The sequence below is a fragment of the Anolis carolinensis genome, chromosome 2 (assembly GCF_035594765.1).
Source record: "Anolis carolinensis isolate JA03-04 chromosome 2, rAnoCar3.1.pri, whole genome shotgun sequence".
Taxonomy (NCBI): domain Eukaryota; kingdom Metazoa; phylum Chordata; class Lepidosauria; order Squamata; family Dactyloidae; genus Anolis; species Anolis carolinensis.
In genome coordinates this window covers 85151220-85167350 of record NC_085842.1, presented here as the reverse complement: position 1 = coordinate 85167350, position 16131 = coordinate 85151220, and the positions used below count along the sequence as shown (strand labels likewise).

Genomic DNA, 16131 nt, shown 5'->3' with positions numbered 1-16131 from the left:
TGAGAACTATTGTTCTAGATCTTGCTGGATTGCAGGTCCCAGCAATGAGGGCCAGCATCGCTAATGATAAGGAGTTGCAATCCAACAACTATGGGTCACATTTTACTCACACCTGACATAAACAAACTTACCACCAATATCACTGCAAAGTTGAATGGTCACACAGTATTATAACAATTGTCTGTTTTAATAATCCCTGTTTCAAAGTCAGGCACTGTTGTGTTGCTGGAAATGTGAAGTACAAGTTGAGCAGATGTGCAAAAACTCCATGGTGGTCCGGGGGGGGGGGGGGGGGGTTGTACTTCGAATCAAACCTGAACAATCTGTTACAAAATGGCTTGTATTTGTATATTCTCCAGTTGCATTTTAAAGATATCCTTAAACAGAGTCATAGAATGTAAGGAGCATCTCAGAAATCAAGAAATTCTATAGATACAAATGAGGAAGCTTAGTTTGCTTTTGCTTTTAAATGTGCTCCAGTAATCTACATTTCTAGTAATAATTATCATGGCCTGGAAGACTCAGGCAAGAGAGAGAAAGAAATTCAACATAGCCTATCATGGAATGTGTCTCCAGCTAGTGGCTGGTTATAGCAAAGATCCATAATTCTGTGCTGCGTTGATAGTTTCTCTTTTTTGGAAATGCTCTTTGGTGAGTATCTGACAGAAGAGGGATAGGCTTATTAGAGCAAGGATGGGAGTTGAGGGGAACATTAGAAGTTTTTACTGGGTTTTTACTGGGTTTGTAATTCAGTCAAGCCAAAGAAACAATGTTATACAACTAAGAAAGTGATGACGGCTCCGCCCCACACCAGGAAGAGCAAACCAGTTAAGCCAACAAATGCCGAGGTTTATTTGATGAATGGACCTGTTCATAGGATTCAAGGCCATTTTGTGAACAATGAAGTACTGAAAGCCACAGGGCTAATCTGGGTTTTTGTTCACCCTTTCCATAGCCAACCTCTGGTCCATGACCAAATCTTCGTTCCCTCTCATGGCAACTAAGCTTCTTTTCACAGCCTCTTATGAGGGATTCTGTCAAAGGCTTTTTGAAAGTGCAAATAAAATGGTGCCCCATAATTCCCTCTTAGCTGCTCCTGTTTTGTGGGCGCATTAATAATGTATGAGGCCAACTTCAGCCCATGTTTCCAAACAGACGCATCCTGCCCTGATTCACCTCTTTCCCCCCTGCAAAGCAAAGGGGATTGTTTGTTTCAACTGATGAGTCTATGCATTGTTAGGCTTTGTGTATGCATGAGGTAGCAATGAAGGGGGCCTTCGCCAAGACATGTTATGCTCTTGTCTGTAGATCTGTTAAATATTTATTTTATTTAGTTCATTTGAATTTTCTATTCTAGCATGTCCCTGCAGCATGTGAGAGCTGGTACAGACACATCCCCTAATCTGTGCAAAGGCAGTCAGCACATATTTTAGTGAATCAGCCCTTGCCTCTGATACCCAACTTAGCCTTACCTTCTTCCCGAGTTAGCCTGTTTTAGCAAATTAATCAGTGTAGATGTTCAGAGATTATGCTGGCAGATGAGCATCAGTGAAGATGGTATTTCAGATAAACTTAGATTGGCAGCATTATGGTTAGCACATACTAGCTTTGGCAGTTATTCTGGGATGTCTCACCCTTTGCAAAGTAAATAGGTAAACAGGGAACAATGTGGAAGAAACTATACACTCCACCACAGAGTTGAGAAGCAACACATTAAAAGAAACACACTACTTTTTTCTTTCTTTGGTAATTGGGCAATATTTCCATATTTGTTTTCACATTAACAATGTTAAATAATTGATAGCAATGAATTAGTAATGTTAATGTTATCTTCCATTAAGTTGAATTCATCTTTGGCTGCCTAGTGCATGGGAGACCCCAAAGAGCCCCAGTCATCATAGAATTGGAAGAGACCACAATGATCATCCAGTCCAATCCCCTGCCATGGAGGAACACACAAATTTCCGGTCCTCCAAATTCTAGCTGTGGCTTCCTTGATTGAATCAAACCATCTGAAAAATTACCTTTCTGTTTTCCTACTGCTTTCCACTTTGCTAAGCATTTTCAACTTTTCTAGTGATTTACATCTTCTCATGATATATCCAAAGTACAACCACCTCAGTTCAGTAATTTGGCTTCTAGTGAAGTTCATGCCCTTCCAGATCTTAGATTTCTTCTGATTTCTTTACTATAGTTTCCATTTTGATTAATGACTGAGCCTAGGTAAACAAAATGTTTAACTATTTTGATGTCTTCATTAACCACTTTACCATTATGTAAATCATCATTGGTCATTATTTTTATTCTCTTAATGTTTAGCTGCAATCTTGCTTTTGCACTTTTTCCCTTAACTTTCAATGATAATTGTTCCAAGACTTTGCTATTTTCTACAAGTGTGTTTTGACTATCTTAAACTGTTGATATTACTTCCCCAAATTTTCACTGCTTCTTCATCTGAGTGTAATCTTGCTTTTGATGTGATATGTTAGTAACATCTTACCACTGAATAACAAAACATTAATTTTTTGCCACTGAGTAATGTGTGATGACAACAAACAACTTTGAAAAGAGGGAAATTCTGATATGTTAGTTTTTAAAATAATCATTCCACACTCTGGTAGCTCCTTATGTTGATAAATTTTTTGCTTGGTGCTCAAAAATCAAACATAAATGTTTGCTGCAGCAGTAAACTACTAGAAAGTGTGAAATGGAAATTGTAAACATGCAGGAGCACACCAAGCAGCATTAGCAAACTGTGAACTGATGGTTGAAATCCTGGATCTGGAAATATACTATAATCATAGAATCATAGAATCATAGAATCATAGAATAGTAGAGTTGGAAGAGACCTCATGGGCCATCCAGTCCAACCCTCTGCCAAGAAGCAGGAAATCGCATTCAAAGCACCCCCGACAGATGGCCATCCAGCCTCTGCTTAAAAGCCTCCAAAGGAGGAGCCTCCACCACTGCGGAACAGCTCTCACAGTGAGGAAGTTCTTCCTGATGTTCAGGTGGAATCTCCTTTCCTGTAGTTTGAAGCCATTGTTCCGCATCCTAGTCTCCAGGGCAGCAGAAAACAAGCTTGCTCCCTCCTCCCTATGACTTCCCTTCATGTATTTGTACATGGCTATCATGGAACTATGACATATTTACCCTTAATCTCCCTTCCTCATTCATTTTTAAGCTGCTGCAACCCACAGGCATTATGTTTCTACAGCTGGAGGTCCTCCAATGGACTTAGAGGTAGAAGAAACCATAAGGGCCATCTAGTCCAGCCCCCTGCCATGCAGGAAATGTACATCTTTGCAATGCTGTTGGCAAAGAATTCTGACCTTTGTAAAAATGCAAGTTAAATTGGGATTACATTTTGTACGTCACTCTGACTTATTTCTTCAAAGACAACCCAACATCGTAAGCCAGGATCACCATTAGCTTATGTTGTGGGTTATTTGGAGAGAGAAGGACCAGAATACTATTTCTGATGTCATATTAAGCTGTGAACAGAGAGTTTCTGGTTTGGTCAGATCTGACAAAGGGAACATTGGACTTGGATTACAATTCCTATAATCTTTTACTGGTGGCAATGCTGGCAATGCTGGCTGTGGCTTCTGGTTATCAAAGTCCAAGACATGTAGAGGGCTGAAGATTCCTGCCTAGAAGGATGAAGTGGGGGTGATCAGGCACCATGTATTGCTGTGCCACTTACAAATGGTAAACCAAAGCTTTCTGGAGCCCAGCCCAATTGTTGTGTCTAAACATGGTTGTATTGTCCGTGATTACTAGTTGTGAGTATGGAAACAATTTATCAGAAAGAAATATGTCCTATATCAGTTTCCTAACGTCTTCCCCAGCTGCTCCCTAGCATCACCATGGACTCCTTTTCCTGTCAAATTAAAGCCGGGCCTTTGGTAGTCACTTTGCTTCTTCCCTGGAATCCGCCAGCATAGAAGAGTCCCTCCTTTGATTAGTTCTGCAGACCATCTTAGGACCATACATCTGAGGCCATAGGCCCAGAGAAAACAAGTCCTTGTCAGGAAACAAATATGTGGACTTGTGCATGAATATAAGGGAAACAAGCAAATGGGTGCAATTTATTTTACCTTGCAAACATGTTAATTATGTTATTTTATATCCCACCTTGCTTCCAGCATTGTATATATATGAATACTATATAACATGTAACTCTTCCATCCTTCCCGACCTCTGGAATAAGATCACATATCAATTGCAAACAGGACTGGTTCTTTTCACATAACTGGAGGTTTCATGTCATATATCCTCCGTGTGTGTGTGTGTGTGTTTTGGATAGCAGACTTTTTGGATAGCAAAGGTTACAGGGGTCAACACACCTGTAATACTTGTTTTACTGTCTGTTCCCCTATTCAGAAGATTTCATCTCATTTTTTGTCCTTGTGACAATTAGATTTTGAAAATGTTGGCTTGTTGTGGAAACAAGGATTGGTAATAAAACTTCAGCAGGGACATTTTCCCCATGATACCTCTTAGAGGAGTGAATTCCCCTTCCTAGGAGTAGATTTCCTCTTGCTTCCTGTTGTTACATCCCAATTTGTAATTTGAAATCATATGTAAGTCGGACTTCCTGTTGATGAGAACATCATACCTTATTTAGTCTTTTATTGTATTTGTCATGGGTGCACTTATGATTTAGTAAGTTTCCTACTTGTAAATTGAAACACTGGTATTGATACGTAAAACTTGGAATCAAAGGCAATGGGACTTGTAGATGGAGTTAAACAGTTTTTGCATGGCTTGAGAATAAAAAACAATAGCCCTGTATTTTTCTGTTAGATTCAAAACAGAGTTTAGATGTACTGTTCAAACTGGTGGTCTATACACTGATACTGGTCCATGAACCACTGGCTGCTAATCTGCAGAAAGTTTTCAGGAAAGAAATAAGCAGTTGCCCTTGCCAATGGGTATAAAAATGGCACAGTTCCCTGGCACATTGCCAATCTCTGACACCAGATAGCGTGAGATACACTGGCTGAGAATACATAACAGCTAGTCAGCTAAAGTATACAGATTGTGATGGTTTGCTCCTATTATGGGGGAACTCATTTAAGAGGCAAACCCAGGAAGCTTCAGTGCTAACAAGTCTTGTGAGAGGGATATAAAAGAATGTTTTCTGCTTGAGAGAGAAACTAGGAGGCTTTGGGCCTCATGTCACCTCTTTAGAGCAACCAGAGTCTATTCAGTTAAGTTTTATGTTTCTTTAAAGTAAGGTATTGCTTTGAATTACAGGAGGTTTTAATAAATAATGCTAGTTGAAGACATCTGTATGTGATGCTGTTCTCTATATTCAAAAGCCCCATGGCCTTTCTGGCAACTAGCCCCAAAACAAAAAACAAAAAAAAAGTGTGTGCTGAATCTTGTTTTTTTCCCATTCTAGCTTTAGAAAAAATCCTTAGTAGATGAAAGACAACTACTTTATGGAATAGTTTCCAAAGGATTACCCTACGTTAATCTCTTCTAGCAAAAACATCTGAGTCTTGTGACATGTTAAAGATGGACACATTTATTATGTTGTGTTTTCATCGGCACTTTTCTTATATAACATTAAATGCAGGTAGACGACTATATTTGTAAGAATCCTCCTCAGAGGGTTTCAGTGTTATCACCCCTGCTTCCTAACATCTTGCAATGGGAAGTGGTCACTCAGACTGGATTTGGGAGCTTTTAAATTATGACACTGTTTCCAAAATCTCAAGACATCTTCTGATGCATTTTACAGACTAGTGAAAAATATAGTGAGGAATTTTCTGTCCCGGATTATAACTCTGGAGACCAGGTTCCCTAGTTGGATAGGAAAACGCAGTGGGTGACGTTGAGCACATCACACACTCCCATACTTAGAAAGACCAGTGGTAAAGTCACCTTAGGATTGCCATAAGTCAGAAATGACTTGAAGGCAAACAACAGCAACAAATTAGATGGCTATGTTTTGATGTATGTGTTGTAAACTTTTTTTTTGTTTTAGGTAAAGGAAAGTAGTGTGTAATTGTTTTTTAGGAGCGTAACAGTTATGTGTGGGTGGGGGCAGCATTCACTGACTTATCCAAATCAGTTGCTGGCTCTCTTTTCATCCTAAATGGCTAGCTGGCATCATGTGCTTCTTGGTTTCAGTCAGGATTGGAAAAGGAAGACAGAACACAATCAGAGGCCATCTTCTCTTGATATTTTCTTCAGTCAGCTGCTAACTAAAAACATCAGCTCTTTATGATTCTTGTATGTGTGCATATGTGTGCATGCCTTCAAGTGACCTGTTGACATATAGTTACTCCATGAATTTAATAGAGTTTTCTCAGTCAAGAAACACTCAAGAAATTTAGCACAAAGTTCACTGGTTCCAAATATACTCACTCTGGAGAATTCTTTATTTTTTGAAAGATGTGTTCCTATATTAAATTTCTTGAGGGGACTTTGACCAACCTAAAAAAGATATATCCAAATTGTTGGGGGGGGGGGAATGGGGGGAGAGACATACACAGTGGTAGTATGCTGTATGCTATATGCTGGGCAAGAGATGTGTAAAAGATCCATACCATTTTATGGACTAGAGTGGACAAATGTCAAGGAAGCAGGATCTGTTATGTTCTTTACTAAAAGACAGGAATCTACCAACAAAGCCAGTGCATAAGACATAAACTCACTATGAAGTCCTGAATACTTTGGATTTGTTACCATTGAACACAATAGAATAGAACAGAATAGAACGGGCATGACCTGCTAGAACTGAAGATTCCTGAGCCTATAGCATTTGTTTTGAAGAGAAATTATCTGAATTCACAGTCCTTTAGCATAAAAACCCAAACTTGGTTATTTACAGTCCCACAAAGTTTTCTTAATTTCAGCAATATATTTGAAGGATAGGACAGACATTTTGTATTGCTATTCCTAGACAATTAGAAATAAGAAATCCATGCTGATCTCCTGCCAGAAATGTGCCACTAAATTTCATTTTACTTCCCTGTCCCTGAAGTGTGTTGGTTAGTTTCTTCTTTTAAAAATGGCTTTTTCTTTGCTGTCATTCATTTGAGGGGAGTTGGGGGCTGAGTCTGCCAGAAAAGCACAGGCCATGATTTAACAAAATCCATTGAGGCCTAAGAAACCGACTAAAATATTTAAAAGCTTAAATATCCCTTGGTTTTAGAGGCCAGATGTTAGGCACACGCTCAAAACTGTGTTCTTAGAATGTAATAGTCAATATCCCGACATCTCAGCCAGTAGACATTGTAGCCAGCGTATAACTGAATTGTGTGAATAAATTGCCAATGCTCAATGGGCATGGGGAGGCAAGCAGCAAAAAAATCTAAGCTGTCCATATGTACAAAATCCTTCTGACTGCTGTGCAATTTTCAGTGAAATCATAGAGTTGGAAGAGATCACAAGGGCCATCCAGTCCCACCCCATTCTGCCATGCAGGAACATATAATCAAAGCATGCCCAAAAGATGGCCATCCAACCTCTGCTTGAAAACCTCAAGAGAAGGAGATTCCACACTCCCAGGCAGCAGCATATTCCACTGCCGAACAGCTCAAGCAGTTCTTTGTAATATTTAGGTGAAATCTTTTTTCCTGCAATTTGAATTCATTGCTTCGTGTCCTGGTCTCTAGAGCATTAGGAAACAAGCTTGCCCCCTCTTTAATGTGACACCCTTTCCATGGACGGCAATACTAAAAGACAAAGGAGTTAAGGATGGATGGGAGTTTTTCAAAAGTGAAATATTCAAGGCGCAAATGCAAACAGGGCCAACAAAAAATATATATAATAAGACAAGTGCGAAGAAGCCAGAATGGATGTCCAAAGAACTTCTAACCGGGCTAAGACTCAAAAGAGACATGCACAAGAAGTGGAATAGGGGGAAAATCACCAAAGAAGAATTCAAACAAATAGCTAACTCCTGTAGGGAAAAGGTTTGCAAGTCTAAAGCCAAAACGAGCTCAGGCTTGCCAGGGACATTAAAAACAACAAAAAAGGTTTTTTGCTTACGTTGGTAGAAAAAGGAAGAACAAGGAGGCAATAGGGCCTCTGCGAGGAGAAGATGTGGTGGTGGTGACAGGGGAAAGGGAAAAGGCAGAATTACTTAATGCCTTCTTTGCCTCGGTCTTCTCACAAAGAAGAAAGCCATCTTCAATCTCAGCAACATGGAATGAAGGATTAGGGGAAATCCAACCCCAAATAGGGAAATAAGTTGTCCAGGAACACCTGGCCACTCTAAATGAATTCAAGTCGCCAGGGCCAGATCAACTACATCCAAGAGTATTGAAGGAACTAGCTGAGGTTATTTCAGAACCACTAGCAATCATCTTTGAGAGCTCGGGAGAAGTCCCAGCAGATTTGAGGAGGGTGAATGTGGTCCTTATCTTCAAGAAGGGAAAAAAGAACAACCTAAACAATTACCGTCCAGTCAGCCTCACGTTGATATCAGGCAAGATTCTGGAAAAGATCATTGGGGGTGCTTTGAATGCAATTTCCTGCTTCTTGGCAGGGGGTTGGACTGGGTGGCCCATGAGGTCTCTTCCAACTTTGATTTCTATGATTCTATGTAAACATTTCTATCATGTCCCCTCTTACCCTTCTTTTCTCCAAATTAAACATGCCCAGCTCCTTAAGTTGTTCCTCATAGGGCTTGGTTTCTAAACCTTTGATCATTCTGTCTGCCGTCCTTTGGACACATTCCAGCTTGTCAATATATCTCTTGAATTGTGGTGCCTAGAACTGGACACAGGATTCCAGGTGATGTCTGACCAAAGCAGGATAGTGTTGGAATATGACTTCCCTCAATCTAGACTTTATACTCCTATTGATGCAGGAAACTGTTTGCCAGGAAAGATTGTGAACTGATTTGGTGGTGAACTGTCTGCCAAGATGAATCTTGAGAATGCCTTTGAGTATGAGATACATGTTTAGTAAATGTTAATACAGGGTATATAGTGAACAGGAATACATCGCTTTAAATCAGACCATTATTGATGTTGCTTTCACATTCAAATTATAAAACAGGAAACGCAAACACATTAGTTGTGAAGATGGTCTATATAAAGAAGAAAAAGATTCTTCAGAGGATCACAAAAAAGAGGGTTTGAGCTCTTTGTCCCATGGAAACATAGTCTAGTAATGTCTTAGCCAGCTAGTAATTTTTCTGGATTTATTTACAAGGCTCTAACAAGAACTTTAGTTGTTATCATATGCCTCTCATGTGCTCAAAAAAACCCCTCTAGAATGTATGTTATAAATGTTTTTGGCTTATGAGAGGTATATGATATGTAGCTGCATGATGTTATATTATTGGTCAAACTGGATAATAGAAAAGCAGAGAAAGTTCTAAAAGCACGTATAATGGGGGTGGGGGGGGGGGGAGAGAGAGAGACAAGCTGTGTGTGCCAATGCATGGTCAACTGCATATTCTTTTTAAAAGCCCAACTCATTTTGGGAAGGCCTTCTTCAGTGACTTTTTAAAGGAACAAACAATTGACTATCTATTTAGCACATTTATTTAAAGTATTTATATTCCGCCCTTCTTATCCCGAAGGGGACCCAGGGCGGATCACAATGTACATATATATGGAAAACATTCAATGCCATTAGACAAACAACACACAGACAGACACAGAGGTGGGAACGAGGGACAGGGCCTTCTCGGTGGTGGCTCCCCGGCTGTGGAACACCCTCCCAAGAGATATGCGACAAATTCTAACCTTGCTGGGCTTCAGAAAAGCCCTAAAAACATGGCTATGTGCCCAGGCATTTAATTAATAAATGGCAAAGATGACACGACTGAAGTACGGACAAAGCATGAGGTTTCTTTAGGATGAACTGATCTGATTTTATGTTTGAAATTTATATATTGTAATTTATATTGTATTTTAATAGTTTTAATTGTTTATGCATTGTTTGATATTGATTTTATATGGGCATCGAATTGCTGCCATTGCTGTATGCCGCCCTGAGTCCCTTCGGGTGAGAAGGGTGGGATATAAATGTGAGAAATAAATAAATAAATAAATAAATTTAACTTCCCAGCTTCTGCCTTTGTGAGGGTATGCTCAATTCTGGCCACAGGAGGAGTTGCTGCTTCATCAGCCACTGTGACGAGTCCTTTTTTGATGGAGTAACTTCCTCATCCTGTGTTGTAAATCAGTTAAATTAGCCTCCCCGCATAAGCGGCCCCTAAATTTTCCTACTTGACAGATGCAACTGTCTTTTGGGTTGCTTAGGTCAACAACGAGCAGGGCTATTTTTATTTTAATTGTCGGGTGCTCACTTCAACACAAGCTGGCCTTGAATTCATGACCTCTTGGTCATAGTGATTATTGCAGCTGGCTACTAACCAGCCTACGCCACAGCCCAGCCCCTTATATAGCTTCTCTTCTTTTTGGTTCCTGAAATTGGATAATACTAACTTCATGTTATTATTTTTTAATCAGTCATTTAAAGCTCTTAAGACAGTATAGGTAAATTTAACACTTTCCCCAAAAATGCAAAAGAAGGAAAGAACAAAGAGGTATTCCATAACACAAATACAGTTATGTAGACACATTGCCTTTACTTGCACATTTCACTCAAAACTGGAACAGATCTATGCTATGTTTTGAATAAATATTTCAAAAAATGAAGAAAAGGCTTATGATATTTATTATTATTTTCTCTGTGTTCTATGCCTAAATCTAGACTTACTAATTTTACCATATATAGCAGGGGTCCTCAAACTTTTTAAGCCAAGGGCCGGTCCACAATCCTTCAGACTGTTGAGGGGCCGGATTATCATTCGAAAAAAATACAAACAAATTCCGATGCACACTGCATATGTCTTATTTGTAGTGCAAAAGCAACAACAACAACAACAACAACAACAACAATGAAAGAACAATACAATATTTAAAAATAAAAACAATTTTAACCAACATACATTTATCAGGATTTCAATGGGAAGTGTGGTCCTGCTTCTGGCCAATGAGATAGTCATGTTAATTAGGGTTGTTGTTGTTGTGTGCCTTCAAGTCATTTCAGACTTTGGGTGAGCCTAAGTCTAAAATTTATTTATTATTTATTTACTGCATTTATTTACTACATTTGTATCACACCCTTCTCACCCCAAAGGGGACTCAGAGTGGCTTACAAATTATATGTACATACAATATATTATATTATTAGCATAGCACAATATTAGCATTATATATTACTATATTGAACTATACCACTATACTGTAATATTATTAGTAATATTATATGTAATATAGAATATATAATTAATATTATTATATGGTATTATTATTAGTGTTATATTGTATTACATTATAATATTATTATCAATATTATATGTATATACAATATATTATATTATAAAACTGAGGGCGGGGGCCAGGTAAATGACCTCGGAGGGCCGCATCCAGCCCCCAGGCCTTAATTTGGAGACCCCTGATATATAGTATATTCCAAACTGTTTTCAGACGTTTCACTGTTTGGCTGAAACAATGGATTCTTATTGTGTTTCCATTTGTCTTCATCTCAATCCAACAGTAATAATCTAGAATTGATTACTAATCATTGCTCAAATTCCTCTTTGTCTCATGGAACAATATCCTTAATGTAACTTGAAGATAGTAAAAATGTACAAAAAGAAATATAAGTGCAGTGATGCACCTGATTGTTATCCAAACCTGTTCTGAATAAAGCAGGTCCAAGATAACATGTGCCTGCAATCTTTTAATCTAGAAAGCATACTTTTCTGATTGTTTGATATTTCCCCCAGTAGTGCTAGGCTTGCTTCTTTGTCTTGGATTTCTCCTCTTGCAGCCTTTTCTTGGGGCACATCCACAGTATGTGTTTTATTATGAAAATGCTTAAGACATGGAAGAGCTCAGTCGCTTGACTGGAGCAAAGAACCAAGTAGTTTGAAATGGCTAAACTTCCTTAAAGCATTACCTAAAGCAGAGGGTTTAAAAAAAAACAAAAAAAAACACATACACACAGTGGGAGGCTGAGCAGGTACACAACAAAATAATACAAGCACAGTTGAAAGCCTTCTCTTAACTACTGATCATCAGCACCCCATTAAAAGCATGTGTTGGAAATGCCACAAAAGCAATAATTACATCTCTGATGATGTAATAAAAAGTAGTTTACTCATGGACACTTGCATGAATGGGAAATCACACAGGTAAAGCTTGGTTGCAGGTATATCAAAAATACAATCCAAAGTATAGTAAAAAGGATGAGGCCAAAGCAGACCTCGTGGCATGCAAAATTACATTGCCCAAAATGCGCGGAAGATGGCCACTCCATGCGAAGTAGGGTAAATACCAAATAAACAAGAGACAAAGGATTTCCCTTCCTTTTATACCTTCTTTTGAGTTCAAAGGACTGCGCCTATGTGACTTACAATCACGTACCTCATTGCAAAGCCCCCCCCCCCAACCCCACATGCAAATTCTAAATGAGAGCCATAAAACTCAGCAATGCAAGAGAGTTAGGTTACACAGAACATGCAGACTCCAAACCATTTCAAATGTGCATACAAAGATTGTTAGTTCATCCAACAGTATAGAGTTTGACATCACTTTAACTGCCATGGCTTTGTAATATGGAAGAATGGAAGTTGTAGTTTTGTGAGATCTTTAGCTTTCTCTGTCAAATAGTGCAGGTGTCTCACTCAACTAAGGGTCCTTCCAGACAAGTCCTATAATTCCATCGTTTTGAACCATGGCAGGTAAGGTGGTGTCAAACTGCATTAAGTCTATAGTATACATGCATTTTTTGTCTCACACTTTCTGGCCTGCCCATTCTTGGTATTTTATTGGCTGAACAGCTCTCTTACTGCCTTAAAATGTAAGTGCAAGCTGTAGAGCCCATCCTCCATTGGCAGTTATTATCATAGATGCTCTGATGTCAGAGAGACTTTATCATAAGCAGCTGGTTCTTGGGCAGATTAGAAGGAATTTAGATGTCTATGGCCAACTGGTGCTAAATTTAAACCACACAGTAACTGCCAGTGAGTTTGCTGAATGAACCTTTTTAGTGTTGATAAACTAATCAAACTCTAGAGTCTTTTGATGAAAACAGACAGAACAGACACTTGCTGATTATGTGTATGAAGATAGTAGTACTGTGCTAATAACTGTACTAATGGATTTTAAATCCTTTTAGCAGTTTCACACTGTCTGTGAGTGAAGAAAGCAGTGGCTTCATAATCAAAGAAGTGAATTCTTCTATAATTCCTAAACAGGAAAGGAGCATTGAGTTCTTAATCAGCAGTAGTTCAAGTCTGTATTTTTATTTTATTCAGAAGCATAAGACAAGCACGAGCCACCAATTGAGCTATGTGATATTCCTCCTCTACCATTTGTTGCGGCTATACCTCTGTAATGGTAACAGAAACTAAACATTACAGTTGCGTCACAAAACGAGTAAGTTGTGGTTATGGTTAAACCTTTGTTATTGAAATAGGAAACTAAGTGCAAGTGGTTTTTTTTCTCCCACGTGCCTGACGTCTGACGGAATGATATCTGTGTACCTGAATCCCTTCCCTTTGACTTGTTTTAGATACATAATGGTGTACTGATGGAGTCTGATGAGTCATCTTTTGGAATAAGAAAGTGCAGGCTACATGCCTGTATTATGCTGCATTCATGAGCCAAATGTGTTCCAGCTTTTTGGGAGCTTGGTGGTTGCTTCCAAATCACATTCAGAAGAATACATGCGGAACCAAGAAAAGACCAGAGCAGGAGCCAACTAATACCTCTCTTTTCTTGTATTTCTTCCCTCAGAGCTCAAAGCCACCGGCACTGCCCACTTCTTCAATTTCCTTCTCAACTCAACAGACTATCGCATCCTGCTAAAGGATGAAGATCATGACCGCATGTATGTGGGAAGCAAAGACTACATCCTCTCACTGGATCTCCACGATATCAACCGGGAGCCCCTGATTGTAAGAACATTTATCATATTTTGCCAGAAGCAGGGAATAGTCATTTTGCAGGGAGGGGGGATTTGCATTACTTTGAGGGTTGGGGAAGAATTCAATTTAGTAGCCAATAAATATTTCTCTAAAATTCTCTGCACTGAGCTTGGATTGGATTGCCTGGCATTTACAGCGTGACCATATCTGTTGCTCCTGCAATGACTGTGTGAAAGTGGTCATGTTGCCTGTTATTCCATGGGGCTTTCTACAGCACAGTGTCCTCTGAATGTTTTGGAAAACAACTCCCAGCATTCCCCAGATCATTATCCATTCCAACTGGAGCTGTAGTGAACAGAAACCCAAAGTGCCTAGAGCACACAAGACTGAAGAATGCTAGCATAATGCCTGGAGCGTATCTAGCGAAGCTGATCATTCCTGAGCCATTTCACTCTATGACTTTTTCAAAAATTGTTATTTTGTCTTTTTATATATGATAAGGTTTTATTTCTTTTATTTCTTTAATAAAGGATTTTATTGACATTTTCATATATTAAAAATGCACAAAACACTGTTGAAAACAGCCTAGTAATACCGTAAATTACTAACACCATGAACACTAAATGAACTTAGAAAAAAACCTTAAAATAAACACTAACAACTCACAGACAAATGTATAAAAAGAAAAATTACACACAAAAAAGAAAAAGGCACAAATACTACAAGCTGAACTGCAAATCTGTCTAAAGAATGATATTTACTGCTTTTAGGCAGTTGTACACATGTATCCAATAAGCCAAACTTCCCTTTCTGTAACAGTCAAACATAAGACCAATAATCTATATATATAAAAGAGTGATGGCATCACGGCAATTCACAAAACAACAAAAGTACAGGCCCCCCAACCTCAAAATTTGACAACACAACCCATCATCCACGCCTCAAGGTTGATACAACAAAAAAAAAATAAAGTCCTAATTAGAGGGAGAGCAATAATTTTTTTTATCCAATTGCTGCCAGTTTAGAGGGCTAATCTCTGCCCACTTGGTTGCCTAGCAACCAAGGGACAGCCAGGTTTCAGTTAGGGGACAGGCAGATTTAGGCCTCACTTAGACTTCTTCCACAGATTATCTAATTTGCACTGGATTATATGGCAGTGTAGACTCCAGGCCCTTCAACACAGCTATATAACCCATTTATAATCTTATATTATCTGCTTTGCACTGGATTATCTTGACTCCACACTGCCATATAATCCACTTCCGTGTGCATTTTATACAGCTGTGAAGAAGGGGCCTCATATAATCCAGTTCTAAGCAGATAATATAAGATTAGAAATATACAGTAGAGTCTCACTTATCCAACGTAAACAGGCCGGCAGGATAAGTGAATATGTTGGATAATAAGAAGGGATTCAGGAAAAGCCAATTAAACATCAAATTAGGTAATCGTTATACAAATTAAGCACCAAAACATCCTATTATACAACAAATTTGACAGGAAAAAGTAGTTCCATGCGCAGTAATGCTATGTAGTATTTACAGTAGAGTCTCGCTTATCCAACGTTCTGGATTATTCAACGCATTTTTGTAGTCCATGCTTTCAATATATCGTGATATTTTGGTGCTAAATTCATAAATACAGTAATTACTATATAGCATTACTGTGTACTGAACTACTTTTTCTGACAAATTTGTTGTCTAACATGATGTTTTGGTGCTTAATTTGTAAAATCATAACTTAATTTGATGTTTAATAGGGTTATCCTTAATTCCTCATTATCCAACATATTCACTTATCCAACGTTCTGCCGGCCCGTTTATGTTGGATAAGTGAGACTCTACTGTACTGTATTTACAAATTTACCACTAAAATATCACAATGAATTTAAAACACTGACTACAAAAACATTGATTATGAAAAGGCAGACTGCGTTGGATAATCCAGAACATTGTATAAGCGAATGTTGGATAAGTGAGATTCTTCTTTAATATGAAATAATTACTGGGATAGAATAATGCAGAACAATATAATCTCTAAAACCAGGACAGTAAATAAACAGGGGAATTCCAGACAGGAAACAATCGGGGCCAGCTAACACCTCCCAACAAGGTATTCCCATCATCAAAGTCTGGAAAATCCTCTGTTTTCTCAGGGCCACAGACAGTAGAAGCACATAAAATATCGCAAACAACACCACTCTGAAAACAAGG

General features: G+C 38.7%; 1 protein-coding gene across 3 annotated transcripts in view; it reads left to right on the top strand.

The window, feature by feature from the left end:
• The window catches only part of sema3f (semaphorin 3F), a 179497-nt gene that overhangs the window by 108401 nt on the left and 54965 nt on the right, over positions 1 to 16131 (top strand). For all 3 annotated transcript variants that reach the window (XM_062970107.1, XM_062970105.1, XM_062970106.1), the window contains exon 3: positions 13788 to 13948. In XM_062970107.1, coding sequence (XP_062826177.1) covers positions 13788 to 13948 — 161 coding nt within the window. The remainder of the gene's footprint in view (positions 1 to 13787; positions 13949 to 16131) is intronic.